Genomic DNA, 16384 nt, shown 5'->3' on the forward strand with positions numbered 1-16384 from the left:
GCATCTTCCTTTGCCCCTGTATGATATGTTTGTGTATGTATATAGAATGTTCTGCGTGCTCATGTGTGTGCCCCAGTCACGCAACTAAAACCTACTGAAGCTCAGAAACATTTTCAACCCCTCAGTGGTTTTCATTTTACGGATGCTATGGGACACCTCACTTGGCCAGTGCTGGGGGATTTGAGCACAATGTCCCTGACCTCGTGAACTGGCAACCTTGCCCACTGGTTCCCAGCTGTCAGTATTAAGATACACTTTATCTTGCTGGAGAAGCGTCTATTCCTATTCCTGCCTCACAACCAGAGATCTTTGACTCCGTAGACCTGTCAGGTAGATGTGCATACATGTTTGGAGCTTTCTCAGGCAACTCTGAGGTCTAGCAGAGGTAACAGTCACATGAGCGTGCAACCCTCTCATCGTGTTGAGAAGAAAACTGAGCACGGGTAGGTACGGCGTGGCCCAGGACTGATGTTTACAAGCTAAGTGGGTGTGCGTGAGTCCTTTGACCTCATTAGACACTCGTCCTGATATCTAATACCAGGATAAAAAGTAAAGGCCTGTCCACGTCATGTGTGACGCTTCAACACTCTTTTGCTCTTGTAGAACATCCAATTCATTTGGAGCAGGGAGACTGTGGCTGCCTGGCTTCGCCAGGTCAACGATGCCTGGCAGTCCAACCTAGGCACGTCAACTTGGAGAATCAGCAGAGTTGGAGATGCGATGGTTGGGCTGCAATTCTAACATGTGGCCACTGGAGGGCAAGCATGCACCGGCCAGTCATTAGGCAGGCCGGGTGCTTAGCTAAAAGGCCCTGCTTATTAAGAAGAAGGAAGTTAGCTTTGGGCCGTCACGTTAAGCAGAATTTCCCATGTCTTCAAACTTACAGTGGTCCAAGCCCCGCCTCCCACAATCTGGGGAAACCTATCCCAGGCAAAGGCTTGAGGTGCTGGTATCTTTCTGTAGACAAAGAGGAAGACGTTCTGCAGCTTTATGGTGCAATCAAGGGCTCCCCACAGGCTCTACCTGATTGCCAGAGACAGTGAGAACTGAGTGAGCCCCACCTGCAGTTCCAGGGGTGGGCAGGTCTACTTCCCACCTATACACTGTGTGGGTCTCCTCTAGGAAGAAGGGGATAGGTGGAGGCTCCTAGTGATGAATGCAGCTTCTATGGGGTCATGTTGGACTCCAGCCCTTCTTCCTTCTAAGGGAGCTCAATCCCTAGGGTCCTGGAACTACTGTACAGCCCAGGGTGATGCCTGATGGAACCTCTTCCTGGGTCTTGGGTCTCTGCTCTGAGAGCTTTCTGTAAAGGGATATTCATTTGCTGTCAGGCACCATGGAAGATTAAAAAGAAATCACGGTGGCCCAAGGCTTGGGTCCTTTAGGGGTTCAATGTCTTGTACACTAGTGGCAAGGGGACTGTGTGAGAATTAAAAGTAGATAGAAAGACAGAATAAAAGGAGCAAGGGAAATGGGGCTGGGGGGCACTGGGTCTGGATCAGAAAGGCTTGAACATAGCCAAGATACACGGCTTTTGTGCAGAGCGGTGTTGAAGCAGAGGAATGCTAGCGCATGGCTTGCCTTCCGAGGAATAAGCCAGGTGTGGTGGTTTATGCCCATAATCCCAGTACTTGAGAGTCCGATGTAGAATTACCATGAGTTCCAGGCCAGCTACATAGTAAGTTTATGAGCCACATAATAAGTTCCAGGCTAGCCTGGGCTTCGCTTGTCTCAACAGAACAAAGATGAGATGATGGGGGCCAAACCATGGTCCTGCTTTTGCAACTTTTAGGTCTATCTAAATTATTTTAAAAGGGTAAAATGTAAAGACAATAGCCCACAGTCTTGGAACAACCCAGCCTTCCCAACCCACCCTAGGCCAGTCTTCCTAATGACACCGTTTCCTCCAGCTGGTTTGGCTGCCAGTGTGCCTCGCCATCTTACAGGCTCGCCCACTTAGCTGCTCTCCTCTTGTTTTCTCCTCTGAAGAAAGAACCATTCTGGAATGTTGTGGTTACAAGGCAGGTGTGGACTTTTCTCCCTTCTTAGGAGGGCCACTTTCTACCTGTTCAGTTGTCTTGCCTGGCAGATGCCTTCCAATGTCACCAATAGGACGAGGACATCAAAAGCCTTCTTTGGACTCTGTTGCTTCCTTTGGCTGATACTGGTTTTCCTTCTGTCTGTGATGAACTCCCAAGATGGCTGGGTTTTACTAGCTGCTTCCTCCTTGCCTGACTCCCCTTTCTACCTGGCTCTTCTTCCTTCCTTCCTTCCTTCCTTCCTTCCTTCCTTCCTTCCTTCCTTCCTTCCTTCCTTGTGTCCTTTCCATCCTTCCTTCCATCTTTCCTTCCTTCCTATCTTCCTCCCTTCCTTCCTCCCTCCCTCCCTCCCTCCCTCCATCCCTTCCTCCCTCCCTCCATTCCTTCCTTCCTTTTTTCCCTAACCCCAGCCCTCTCTGAAACACCCATGAAGACTTCTGATGATCTTCAGTCATTAAATACATTGTCGTCTCAGATTTCATCCAAACTCACACCAAACAACCTCTGACCCTATTGGCCACATGATCTGCATGGCTTGCAACTGAGGTCCCACAGTCAGACTGCCTCAGATTGAATCCCGGCAGCATGGAGTTTTTTGTTTGTTTTGTTTGGTTTTGGTCTTTCTGTTTTGTTTTGTTTTTTAGCTGTGTGACCACGGGCCAGTTATTCTTTCTCTCATATTTCTGTTTGCTTCTCCACAAAACAGGGATAATAACACCACTTACCTCACAGAGGAGGGAGTGGAATTATGCACTTAAACACCTCAGACAATGCCTGGAAGGAAAGCCTGGAAGGATAGCCTTCCAGGTTAACTATTAGCTTCATATGAAGTCTTCCTGCTTTCCTGGGCTTCGGCTTAAGTCCTGTCTCCAAACAACCATCTTGTTTAGAGCTGGGCCTCTGCACTTGACTCTCCCTCTGTCCAGAGGTTCCAAGTAATGAATTTGGGCTCAAATAGGCTTTAGCAGCATCTGTCCATGTTTGGAACATGGATGAAGCTTCTCTCTTATTCCTCTGGGGCTCCAGATCCTGATCTAGAAGTGGGAGCAACCCTCAGGGTACCAAGAGGGCCCTCATAGCTCCCATTAGTGCAAATCTAACAGATGAGACTTATCCTCTTCCCAGAAGAATCCATCTCAGACCCCCGAGTCTAGCTGCCTTGGGTCCATACTTGAGTCAATCATTTAAATCAATTCCATTTTGGGAGGTGGTGTGAGTGAGGCCAGTATCACCTGAAAGACAGGACAGGTACCAGATACTAAGGTGCTCTGAGCTCTGAAAGCACAAATTAGGAGGAATGCATGATGGGACAAAGCCAGCTCCAACCAACATGGTACTCCTTCCATGAAACTTTCCTTGGGTCTCCTACAGTTATTCTGAAATAAAATCATTCCCTTTCTTTTTTTTTAAAAATGTTTTTTTTTAAAGATTTATTTATTTATTATGTATACAACATTCTGCCTCCATGTACGCCTGCTGGCCAGAAGAGGGCACCAGATCTCATTACAGATGGCTGTGAGCCACCATGTGGTTGCTGGGAATTGAACTCAGGACCTCTGGAAGAGCAGTCAGTGCTCTTAACCTCTGAGCCATCTCTCCAGCCCTCATTCCCTTTCTTTATGTTTGGGTGGAAGCTTCACCTCAGCCCCTGGCTTCCATATACCCAAAGAGTCTGGAATGTTCTGGTGGAAGTTCCGCTCCCCCAAGCCCCTCCCCCATCTCTCTCCAAACCCTGTTGCATCTCAGAAAGCCTGCCAAGGATGACCCCCACCCCCAGAGATGTTCAAGACCACTCCCACAGGGCATTGGAAAACAGATGTAGTAGTTCCGTGTGTGTGTGTGTGTGTGTGTGTGTGTGTGTGTGTGTGTGTGTGTGTGTGTCTCCAGTCTCTTGATGGGAAGCGGGGTCTGTAAAATCATCCGGGAGTGTTGTATCCATTAAACCTGGGCTTTTTTATTCGGTTTGATTTGGTCTGATTTGGATTGCTGCGTCAGAGGAGAGGTTTATGGGGTGCAGGAACTTTTCAGTTTATCTTTTCCTCTTCTTTGCTCTGTGTCCCCCACCCCGCTCTCATCGCTCTGCTCCAAGAGAAATGCAGCCTTTTAAGAAGAACTCCTGCATCTGATATCTAGGCTCAAGAGAAAACACATCTAAATAAAAAAAAAAAATGTTTCCTCAGTGCAGGCCTTTAATCCCAGCACTCAAGAGGCAGATATAGATGGATCTTTGTGAGTTCGAGGCCAGCCTGGTATATGAGAGTTAGTCCTGGGACAGCAAAGGCTGTTACACAGAGTAACCCTGTCTCGAAAAACCTAAATTATTATTATTATTATTATTATTATTATTATTATTATTATTATTCCTGTGGCTTCTTCTTCCTCGTATGGTCATTTTTTTATGCTTCCTTTCTGTTCTTTAAACACAGCTTTCTTCAAGCTGCCTGCACCCTCAGAGGTCTGCAATGGCTGACTCAGGACTTTCAGAAGAACTTCAGAGACAAAACGGAACCTTTAGCCCAGATTTCTCATCTGAATTTCACACCTGGCAAATACTACACAGACGTCACTTATTACACCCACAATTTGACTAAGCGTCCCCTCCCCAAGATTTATCTTATGACTCCCCGTACTAAGGAGAGAAAGTTCTTCCCCTGCTCTGAAAGACAATACCTTGGGACCCAAACATATTTTACCCAGTGGCTTTGCCTCACTGACCTCTTTGTTTCCTTCCATCGGGGACCTAAGACAGGGTTGAGCAGAGGAGATATTCCTCCCTTATTTGAAGTCTGCAGAGAGCCCTGCCCACGTGTCCTTGCCCCTCTTCCTCCCTATATTCAATCACCACCCTCACCTTAGGTGGGATTTAGCTTGGAACTAACTTCATCTACTAGTGTCTCCCTGGCCTTGTACGTCTCCTACACCTGTGCTCCAGAACCCACGGGAACTATGTCCCAGTGGTGACAGACAGGACAGAGGGCATTGAGACCATCTTTGCTTAATCTCTGGGTCTGGGATTGTCCATGTTGGCTGTCCCTAATGGATGCTGCCCTGGGCAGTCCTTTGGGGAACTGGTCCTGAGTTGGCCACAGAATCTTTGAGGGACTCACCCTTACTTCTCTTTTATCAGAGGCAAGGTAAATCAATTCCTTTAGCATCCCAGGTGCCACAGGAAATGTTTCTCCTGAGACTCAGAACACAGACTGAGAGTCAACGATGTGACAATGGTCACCTTTTCATGCCACGCCTGGAGTCTTAACCGGCTCTGCTACCACTCGGAGTTCACTTTCCTACCCATGTGGTATTTTCCATGGTCTCAACGTCTTTTTATACCTATGTAATAATGTCTTACTTGCATTTCCTGGGAGCTGCCCCAAATCCTCCCAGGGAACAAGGTGGGGAATACATTAATATTTAAAATAAAATAGACAAAGCATCAGTGTGTGTGTGTGTGTGTGTGTGTGTGTGTGTCTCAGTTGGGAAATTCCTTAAAGTCAGAGACCATGTCTGTTTATATAGCACCTGGCACAGTGTCAAATTAAGGCTTAACAAATGAATTTAGATGAAAAGAAGGACGGAGCCGCATAGACGGTCTCGGGCTTCCAAACTCCGTCTTTGCAGGAGGTTTCTTCCTAGTGCCAACCACACGTCCTCATCCTGCTTCTGACCGTCCAGGTCTGGCTAGTCAACCCCACCTGTCCCCATAGGTGCTATAGCCTACCTACTCCTGAACTCACAAATGCTACCTTCCCCTCTCAGGCGAGGCCACACCCTCACCTGGCTGAGTGCTTCACCTACAGACAACCCGCCTAGCCTCTCCCACACTGAACCGGCCCGGCCAGCTTGCTCAAGGCTGGGCGCACGTTTCCTAGGAAAGGCCACCCCGACAGAGGTGTTTGAGGTTCCTGTCCCTCTACGTGCCTTGGCCCTGGGGGGGCCTCCAGCCAGGCGGGGACCTGGCAGAGGGAGGGAGCGGATAAGCTGCCTTCAAAACTCCAGATGCAGCAGTTAAAAAGAGGACAGAGGCAATGATCCTTCAAATTGCCACATCTGTATAATCTGCCTTTTATTTTCTGCTTCATGAAGTTTTATTTCCTATTATTTATTCACCTCCCCGCCCTCCCCTCCCCCGCCTCAACTCCTCCTTAGTAGGCGACATGCTCAGATGGGTCCTAAGCCTTGGCCTGGGTCTGGCCACCCCCCACCCCACTTAGCCCCTCCTGGCTGGCTGCTGAGAGAAGGCACCTGCTCCCCCTCCCCTAACTCCTTTGCTCGCTCACCCAGGGCATCTGGGGGCTGCAATTCTCCAAATCTCTGTCTCCCAGGCTTTAAGTAACCTTCCTCCATCCTCCAACTGTGAGAGGGGTGAGGGGCTGGAGGTGGGGCTTGTGTGCAAGGCCCTGTCACCGGCACGTCCCCAGGAGTCCTGAAACTCAGACTTGTTTCTTTGTCCTTGTACCTGGGCAGGGAAATGGGAGGTGGGCAGCCACAGACTGCAAACCAAACACAACACAGGATGTCCCTTCCTGTACGTCTTTACCGGTATTGTCCCTCTCCTTCCCTGACCACAGGTCCAGGTAACTGGAGAAAATACAGAGAGACTGGGAGACCAGTGGGGAGTGGGAGATGACGAGCTCAGGAAGGGAGAAAAGGTGTGGTGAGGAGACCATGGAAAGAAAGAAGTCTGAGAGGCACTGAGGGCCCACGTGCCAGACTTCGCAGCTACAGACAAAGAGAGACCAAAGGGGGGTGGCTCAAATGGCCAGGTGGGCATTTAGGAAAGGACAGTGGATTTGCTTTCTTTTTTTCTGATACTGAAGATTGGGCCCAGGAAGTCCTCTGTGATGGGCAAGCATTCTTCCACTAAAGCTACATCCTTAGCCTGCATTGGACAGTGTGAGTCTTCCTTGCCTGGTGATCCCCTGATCCCTCTTTCGGTCACAGACAGGGAGAGCTTGCAGGCGGCACTCCTGGTGGCCAGCTGCAGAAGGCCAGCCTTGCCAGAGGCCTGGGAGCAGCCCGAGAGGTTTTCAACTGCTCTCTATTCTAAATGTATTCTCTCTTGCGAATTTCATTACTTTTCTGTCTGGTTCCTTCTTCCTTCCTTCCTTCCTTCCTTCCTTCCTTCCTTCCTTCTTTCCTTCCTTCCTTCATTCCTTTCTTTCTTCCTTGGTTTTGGTTTTGGTTTTGTTTGGCTTTTTGTTTTTTCAAGACAGGATTTCTCTGTAGCTTTGGAGACTATTTGGAAACTAGCTCTTGTAGACCAGGCTGGCCTCAAACTCAGAGATTAGCCTACCTCTGACTCCCAAGTGCTGGGATTAAGGGAGTGTGCCACCACCACCCAGGAAAAATCCCATTTCTAAACACTAAGATTTTTCTTCTTTGGGGGGTGTATTGTGATAATTCCTATTTGGTTTATCTTGTTTTCATCTTATGCTTAGGAGAAGGAATGGCTCCGTAGCACATGGTTGGTGGGAGACTTCTGACTGAGTGGGCTGAGGAGTTAACAGGAAGGGAAACCAGAATCCTCATTTGCAATGACTATGTCAAGTCAGTGCCCCCTGGCTCCTGCCCCAGCCCAGGGCCCTTTAGAAGTCTGGTTATAGTTACACAAATTGAGCCAGAGCCCAAGTCTGAGTAGGTGGGGCACCATCAGCCACCCCAACCAAAGTCCACATTCCAAACGTGGATAGTTAGGTAGAGGCAGGAAGATCAAAAGCTCAAGGTCACCCTAGGCTACACAATAAGTTGAAAGTCAGAGACCCTCCCTGTCTCAAAAAGTAAAAAAACAACAAACAAAACAAAATAGACAAAAAGACTCACAAACAACAAAGAGCAAAGCACCAGATATAGAAATACACTGTTTACTTTGGGGATGGGATTTGGAAGAGGTTGCTTACCTAAGAAGGCCAGGAGAGACCCTTTCGAGATTTAATAGCAATGCCATCAAAGGTTCAAGGACAATATTATTTTGAGGGAAGTCACAAGGTTTACAGCCTTGAACTGAGAAATATTGTCAGCCAGAGGGGACAGGAGCCAGCCACAACCCTACACTCTGTGCCTGGGCTCATCTAGCAACATCCTTTCACAGGGGAGACTAGGTGAAGACCAAGGGCCTCATCTTGAAATAATAGCTGCAGGGTTCTCATGACACCCAGGTATAACATGCAAGGCAGATCCTGTCCCCTCATCAGGCATAGGGCAATTCAGGACAGAAGTGATGTCCTGTTGCAGTAAACACCCTAGGAAGCTCCTTACTCTTCCAGAGATAGAAGTCCACACCTTCTCTCCCCTACCCGCAAACCGCCACTCACCCAGCTACCCCACCCCGCCACCCCGGTTTCTTTCTGGTTCTGGTCTGCCTTGGCAGGAAGCAGGTTTCCCTCCTGATTGAGCTCATTCATTTTATGGATAATTTCTTCCGGCCTGCAGCAAGTCTTCTGGGTTGCCGCATCTCCCCAGGGGTACAAGTACCAGGGGAACTAATGCTGCCACAGCTGGGAGTCTCAGTTCTGGGCTCCCCCCAGAAGACTGTTGGGATGGAGGCCGAAAGGGATGGGGGAAAGTCACCATGGTGCTGGTCCTGTCTGTGCTCTCAGTGAGGCCTGCGGTTATCAGTAACATTTTCGATCAGTATCTTGGCCACTACTGAAAAAGTAACTAGAAGGCAAACCAAAAATGCTATATGAACAACTTTCTCATTTAAGAACAGTTCCTGGAGTTTTGGCACCGGGTGTGAGTGATTGTGTGTGTGTGTGTGTGTGTGTGTGTGTGTGTGTGTGTCTCCTAAAACTAGGGGGTAAGTTGTCTTAGCTGAGAAGACACACTTGGGGAGGATGTGAAAAGGGCGGGGCTGTGGGAAGGGCACCCTTGGCTGAGGGGGTCAGGGTCCTCAGGCTGACTGGGGAGAGCAATGGCTGGGAAGGAGGATGCCCTGTTTGTGGGAGGATGTGCTAGTTATGGGAAGGTGTCCTGGCAAGGGTGGGAGGAAGGTGCTTGAACTGAGGAAGGGTGGCCTAGCTCTGGGGAGAGGTCCGCGGGAGAGAAACGTTGTGGAAGAAAAGGAGGGCGCAGGGGGTCTCCGGGAGGGGAGAGGGTGGGTGGGAAGGGAGGTGTGATGAGGGGGAGGGTGTTGGCTTCATGCTGTTACTAGTTTGATTTATCCCTAATGAGTTCTCAGCACATGGCTGCTCCCGGCTCACTCCAGGGGCCAGCACTGCCTCCTGTGGGCTGAGCCCGCCCCGACTTCGCAGCGACGGCGGCTGCTCGCTCAGAAAAGAGCCAATTTCCACGCTGCACAGTCCGCTTCACTCAAGGGAAATCACATTTCCCAGGGAGAACCGCAGGCAGGGCTTCACTCCCCAGCCTGGCCCACTGCCACGGGGCACAGATGTGGAGGAGCTCTCGCTCCTCCTCCACTGGACCTCCGCCCTGCACCCCAAATCTCCCGAAGCTGCTTCATGGCCCGGTGGCTCAAGAGACGGAGGAGGTTGCCTAGGGAAAGCTGCCTCCTCCAGGGAAAACCAGGTGCTCAGGCTCTGTTTATGGGGAGCAGAGCTGCTGGCACTGAGCATGTACACCCATGCTGTGAGTTTGCCCAGAGCCCCAGGGACAGGGGACTGCCACCCAGGTAGTATCCGTCCCAAGGTCAGGGTTGCAGAGGGCCCCAGAGAGTCAAAGCAATGAGAAGAGGAAGCAGGTGGAGGAGGAGGCCTCCTGGCATTTTTCTGAGCCTACACAGGACCTCCAAGCTCTTCTTCCTCACGAATCCACATCCCTGAAGATGCCAAGGTCCTTCACAAAGAGGAAAGAAATGACTGCTTGGAACTCAGCAGAAGAGCGACAGCAGCAAGAGAGGAATGAGGGGCAAGGGGAAAGGGGAGAGAAAAGGCGAGGAGTACTTGGGGGAGGGAGGAACCTTTCCCCAGAATCGCAGAGAGACGCTGGGACTCTGACGTCAGCAGGTGATTATGGAGGAGTAATCCGCTCCCCCACAGAGGGAATGCTCTCTCATTCTAAAGGCCTGAGAGTAACTGCCAGTAGGTAGCCAGAGAACCTGAGGCCAAGGGCAGAAGGGAATCAAAGACCAGCCTGGCGCAGCGGGTCCTCCACAGATCCCCACAGCGCCTTCAGCTGCCCCCTGGGTCTTCTCTCCAGAGCTACTGCCAAGTAGCTTGAACTGACCCAGTAACCTCTGACCCTCCCCCACCAAGGCATGTGAGATCTCTCAGAAGCATGGCCATGCCCAGACTCCTAGGGCCTTCCAACAGAGTGAATATTAGGCCTCTAATATGGGCTTTGGTCATAGTCTCGGGTCTTCTGTGGACCAGTTGACCTTGTTTGGCCGATCTTAGTTTCCCCAAGTGCAAAATGAGACCAGTGTTAAGAAGCAGAAACATTAAGGGGATGAGAATATGCCTTGTATATAAAACAGATGTGTGTGTGGGGGGGGGGTACTAAAAGTTCCAAGTCTCAAGGAGAGACGGAAAGGTTGTCCACGGCCCCCATCTGACAGGCCGATGGGGCACAAGCCCACTGATGGCGGACACTGAGATTGTCAGTATCCTCATTCTGCGCCCACTTCCAAGGAAATTCTCTCAAAGGATAATTACATTGGTTTATGCCAGGGAAGGATACATTTGGAGGAAATAAGATGTCTGAAACATGTGCGCAGATGGGGCTGGGGAACCTTGGAAAGTCTAGTCCATCACTCTCTCTGGGTCAGGATTGTGGACTACGGTCACTGAACACTATTCCTCGAGCTTTAGGTGGAGAATGTGCCTGGAACACAGTAGTTAGAAAATACATTTCTTAGTAGCAACTTGTGGCAAGAATTCTGGAGAAGTCTGGGAAGGTGGTGGAAGGGGGGGGGTTACACACAGCTAGAGAAGGTGGGGGGAAAGGGGTTTACAAACAGCCTAGGGAAGGTAAGGAAAGGGGGTGACATACAACCTAGGGCTGGCTTTGGAGAGGAAAATCCCAGCTTCTCTTCCCGAACTGCCTTCCTGACTTGGAGCTTGAGGACCTAGACTAGAGGAGAGTCTATGCAGGAGCTTGGGGACATAGACCACAGGAGAGTCTCTGCAGGAGCTTGGGGACATAGACCAGAGGAGAGTCTCTGCAGGAGCTTGGGGACATAGACCAGAGGACAGTCTATGGCAGCCTTCCCTGTGTACCTGGGACCCATTCTTCCTATTCATCACCTGTTTTACTGTCTCGGGCTTGCAGCAAGCTCCTGGTGACCTGGCACCCTGCTGGGGTACTGGGAAGCAGGGAGGACTGAGGGGTGGGGCATGGGTGATAGACAAGAAGTGCTACCTTTAAAGCTGGGGTACTGGGAAGCAGGGAGGACTGAGGGGTGGGGCATGGGTGATAGACAAGAAGTGCTACCTTTAAAGCTGAGTCCACGTTTGGAGAGAGTGAGACGGTACAGTGGAAGAGAGTGAGGAAGATGCTCCCGGCTTTGGCGATCTTCCAGGCAAACACCTCATGCCAAATCCTCCCGCTAACATAGGCTAGTCCTCCGTAGCTCACAGAAACCAGCGCCCCCATAGCTCACAGAAACCAGTGCTCCCAGCTCCCCCTGAGGAGTGAACCAGTCCTCTCCACTATCCCTCGCCCCATCCCCAAGGTGGACATGGCCTTTTAGCTCAGCCCCAGTGGCCACTTTGCATCTTCTCTTTGTGTTCTCTCATATGCGGTGACCAGACTTCTCCCAGAAGGGCCCAGTGTTGTGGAACTTTGAATAGTCTCTCTCACCCAGCATATAAATGAGTGTGTTTTCTGAGCCCCAAAGGGGACTCTAGTTTGACTTAGGATAGAATATCTGCATAGATTCTGGAGAGCACTTGCCGATGTTGGGTCATGCCACATCAGCTCCCCGACATGGACCCCGAGTTTCCCGCGGTGAGTAGCTGAGCTCAGAAAAGGGAAGTTAAATTTCGCATCAGACATATGTCAGATCCCTCTGTCACTGGGGACATGAGAACGGCTGCCAGGGTACACAGTGTCTCTGTGAAGGAGTTTTGTTTATAAACCCAAGGATCACTGTGTAGGCTTGTAGAACACCATGCCTTTCAAAGTGATTCTCAGTTGAGGGTTGCCTTAGGGTACCCATGAATCCAATGGTTCAGAGACGTGAACAGTCTCCATTAAAATAGGCTTCAGATTCCTGCTGCCAAGTTTACAAATGGAGGAAATCCCTGTTATTGGAAACTGAGCCTCATTCCAGACCCCCTATGAACAGACAAGAACAGGGTTTCTTCCTGGGAAGTTTCCCCTAATGACACAACTGGGCTCATCCCACCCCTGCCCCTTGAATGTTCCTGACACCTCTTCTGGGGTAGACCCGAAGAGGTAACACAACCTTAACTCCCTACTTCTGTCCCCACAACCATGGAGCCCCTGGAAGGGATGATGGATCCTCCCTCCCACCAAACACTATCCTCCTATCTTCCCAGGCATCCTGTTCTCATTCTATCTGGGTCCAGCACAGAAGGAGGGTTCACATAGATGCCGGATAGCTCCCCTCCCAACTGGGGGGGGGGGGACAAACACCTGTGAAGAGCAAAAGAAAACAGATCCTTAGTAGCACCCGCCCCATCCATTCCTTCTTCGTATCTAGAATACTCTGGTTTTCGTGCCGAGGCCCCGTGGTATTGGTTGGATTTAGTGGTAATGCTGGGTTTAGGAGAAGAATACCTAGTTGAACCCACAACTTCCCACTTTGGCCATGTTATCCCATATCTTTCCAAACACAGTTTTCTCATATGTAAAATCGGGCTAATTTGAACTTGTCTTCCTCAACAGCCCCAACACTGTCTGGCACAAAAGAGAAGACTGTCTTCTTGCTTGCGCCCTTCAGCACCACGAAGCTCAAAACTGCTGCTAAAGTGGGGCCCAGCTTGTAGTTGTTTGTGGATCTTCTCCAACTCACCCCTGAGGCTCTGCATTTCAGTGAAGACCAACAGCAACCACTTACAGGTGTGTGTGTGTGTGTGTGTGTGTGTGTGTGTGTGTGTGTGTGTGTGACTGGGACGGCACTGTGCCACGGCTTCCTTTAAGCCAGCATCTACTTAGTGGATCAGCTCAGAACTTGGAATAATTGATTTAGCCAGCACTGGACATCTACTAAGGCAAGCAGTGAATACTAAGCCAGGACATCTAAAATGTCACTGCTAATCTCTATCTTCAAAGTGAGTTTCTCTGTCACTTGGTTCTGTGTTTAGAGGAAGTCGATCCCCAAGGTGCCCCAAAACCTGAGACCAAGAGTAATGGTTTATTGAGTCATGTGGTAATGGTGGGTTGTCTTTAAAAAAAAAAACAAAAAAAAAGTATCAAGGAGAAAAGCCCAACATAGTAGGGAAACAATGCACTCAGAGGCCAAAGTCTGGGGGTGGAAAGAGGGAAGCTTGACCCAAACAGAGCTTCGTTTTGCGGTATTTACAGTGAGGTGGTGTTGGGGGAAGGAGCTGAGGAGCCAGAGAGGGAATCTTGTTGCTGGCCTCAGGGGTCTCTTCGGTGGCTGCATGGGCTGGAGATACAGAAAGCACACTCGAATTGGCATGGCTGTGAAGAAGAGGGCGTGGTGGTCCCAGCCGTCATGTCTTGCGGTGCTCTGTGTAGAGAGCCTTGCCTCACTGCTGCCAGAGGGGTGGCCCGATGGTTGAGAGGCAAGGGGGTGCCCGGAGGCTCACAGCAACACAAATGGGAAGGTCAGCTGGCATCCCCAGAAAGTTGCTGGTTGGCTTTCCCAGCAGGTGGCAGAGGCTGCAGGTGGTAACTCCTAGGATGGCTGGTGAGTAGACCATTGGCCCTGGGCTAGGACTCATGGGCCAGAAGGACTTGCTTACAGTCCATAATTGCTGGAGTTGTACTGATGAAGATCACACAGCTGGTCCTTGTACACCCTCAGACAGATCTCCCTCTAAGTTCTTTTGTGATCCCTTTTTTCTCCTTTGGTGGGTACCAGCCTGGGTACATTTCTCCTCTAATTCCATCTCTTTTGAGATGGGATGTGTCTTGTTTTCCTGGAACTCCTGTCCCCCACAAAAGGAATCTTGAAGGACAGTTTGGCCTTCTCCAAGGTCATCCTGACTTTCACGGTCCATTAAATTGACCACACGGGGAATGAGCCGCAATGCTGGAATTGTGGTTATTTTTCATGTAATAAATAAAGATTCCTTTGTGTGACTCTCTGGGGCCTGTCTCAGGCCAAGTCCTCCTGTTTGCCTGGTTGTTCCCACTGTCCCCATGACAACTACAGATGGTCGAAGGCCGTGGCGGAGGTGGGCGGTGCACTTGGCCTTGTTGTGGAGCTGTAATAATATGGGGAACCTGGACACATTAAAACAACAACACTGCTGGTCAGAGGGGAAGCTATACCACGGCGTCCCTCCACATCGGCTGACCTTTAAGACAGCACACGTTAATCATTTATCCCCTGCCCATCTGACCATCAAAGATTAACTCCTCTCCAACCCTTCCTCCTTCTCCGGCCTCACCTTTTGAGTTTCTAGCCAGAAAAATGATTTCTTGTCCCCTACCCCTCATGACCGCTTTGACCTTCAACACTCTTGCTTCAAGGAGTAGGCAACAGAGAACAGTTATATGAGGCACCTCAAAAACTGAGCACAACGGGGGTGGGAGGGATCGCTGGGATGCTCTCTAACCTTGCCTAAATAATGGCAGGTCGGAGTATCTTCTGAAAACCCAAAAGAATTTGTCTCCTGACTGGTCCAAGGGGTTCTGGACTTGAAGGACTTCCCCCAAGCTCAACAGGAAGGTCTACCAGCCTCACCGACTTTGCCCTTTTCTGGCTAAACTGAACAAGAGGTAGCTTAGAGCTGAACACATCTGGCTGACAGAGTACAGGTAACTCCCCTCCAGGTCATTTCTGGGACTGTAAGATATGACAATAAAAGAACGGATGATCCAGCCAGTTTGCCAAGGCTTCTATGCAACTGGACATCCTAAGACCACTGTTTCTCTCTGCCCTAGATTTACACTAACAACCGAAGGGCTACCACTCAAGAAGGCGCTAGAAGAATTCCATAAGTTCTTTGTGAACTTATTTTACTCAAAATCTTCCCCAAACAGTTCAGGGACCCGGAGCAAAGCAAGGGTGAAAAGGCAGACTCGAGACTCACTGGAACTCACTTTCTAGATAGCAACCCTGATTACTCTTCACGTCTCCCGCCACATCTAAGGAACTGGATGGAACAAGGCTGTGGAGGTAACTCAAGACTATTTTCTGTCTGCTTAGACAACTAATGAGCAAGATGGCGACTTGGCCTCAGCTCTGGGGGAAGGAGAAGAGCTGGCAATGTGCAGGGAACTCCTGGATAGTGCCTCCTAGAGAGACCACAAACCCCTGCAGGCAGGGTAGCCACTCTCGGGCTTTGCTTGAGCGTAACTTCACCCTTCTCTACCCTTGCCCTTCAAGGTTGATTCCTGAATTTTACACAAAACAAAATTTTAACAGACACGGTTGTGGAAAGAGAATAGAATGTCTGACCTTCTGTTCTCTTCCCTAAACCTGCCAGATACTGCAATTGACTCTGACTTCTTCTATGACCAACAGCTGCCACCTCTCTAGGCATTCCATCGAACCTGGAGCCTCCCAGCTCTTTGGTCTGGCTTCACTCCCCACCCCAGCCCTCCCTTGCCCACCAGTGGACCTGGACAACCCCAGGAACTTACTCAGCAGGCTGGAGTTGGGGAAGCGCCAGGCCTCGCTGTAGGAGGAGTAGGGGGTGTGGCTGTAGGCATTGCCAGAATATTCACTTCCTGTTGGAGCACACAGGCAAGAGACCTGTGAGGTTCATGACACCAGCAAGGGGACCGGGATGGGGAGACAGGTCTGTGGGGTTGGTAGGGCTGGGTCCGGAAATGAATGGCACTGGATAGGGCAGGTAAAACCACAACAGGGACAGGGGAGCTCAGGAGGGCCCACCATATGGGTCACTTTGGGCGGGTCCTTGATATACTGCAGCCCTCCTGAGAGCCCCGGGGAGGCAGATGCCACCACCCCCATTTTCCAGATCCTATGGTCTGCAGAGTGTGGAGCCTGCCAAATGGTAGGAGCCAGATTCAAATTCTACTTTCTCTGCTGCCGGGGACTCTCTACAGCAGGGACTTTCCAAGGGGGCTGGTGGTCTAAGAGGAAATCAATTCTCAGGAAAGCCATGCCCTTGTTTTAGGCAAACTCAGTATATGAACTGACCCAAAGCATGTCAGGTTACCTCTTTCGGTCAGCTGATCCTTGGCTTTCCCAAAAGAAGTATTTGTCAAAGAATTTACTGAAGAATTCCCTTACACAACAGCTGCAACGTTGAGCTGGCTACCAC

General features: G+C 50.2%; 1 protein-coding gene across 1 annotated transcript in view; it reads right to left on the minus strand.

Moving 5' to 3' along the window:
- Window positions 1-13294: 13294 nt before the first annotated feature.
- Window positions 13295-16384, minus strand: part of Pax8 (paired box 8) — a 59894-nt gene continuing 56804 nt past the window's right edge. Inside the window, exons 11-12 of the mRNA XM_075985322.1 lie at window positions 15738-15824; window positions 13295-14372 (exon numbers count right to left, since the gene is read on the minus strand). Coding sequence (XP_075841437.1) covers window positions 14296-14372; window positions 15738-15824 — 164 coding nt within the window. The 3' untranslated portion in view covers window positions 13295-14295. The remainder of the gene's footprint in view (window positions 14373-15737; window positions 15825-16384) is intronic.

Source organism: Microtus pennsylvanicus, chromosome 9 (assembly GCF_037038515.1).
Source record: "Microtus pennsylvanicus isolate mMicPen1 chromosome 9, mMicPen1.hap1, whole genome shotgun sequence".
NCBI classification, from domain to species: domain Eukaryota; kingdom Metazoa; phylum Chordata; class Mammalia; order Rodentia; family Cricetidae; genus Microtus; species Microtus pennsylvanicus.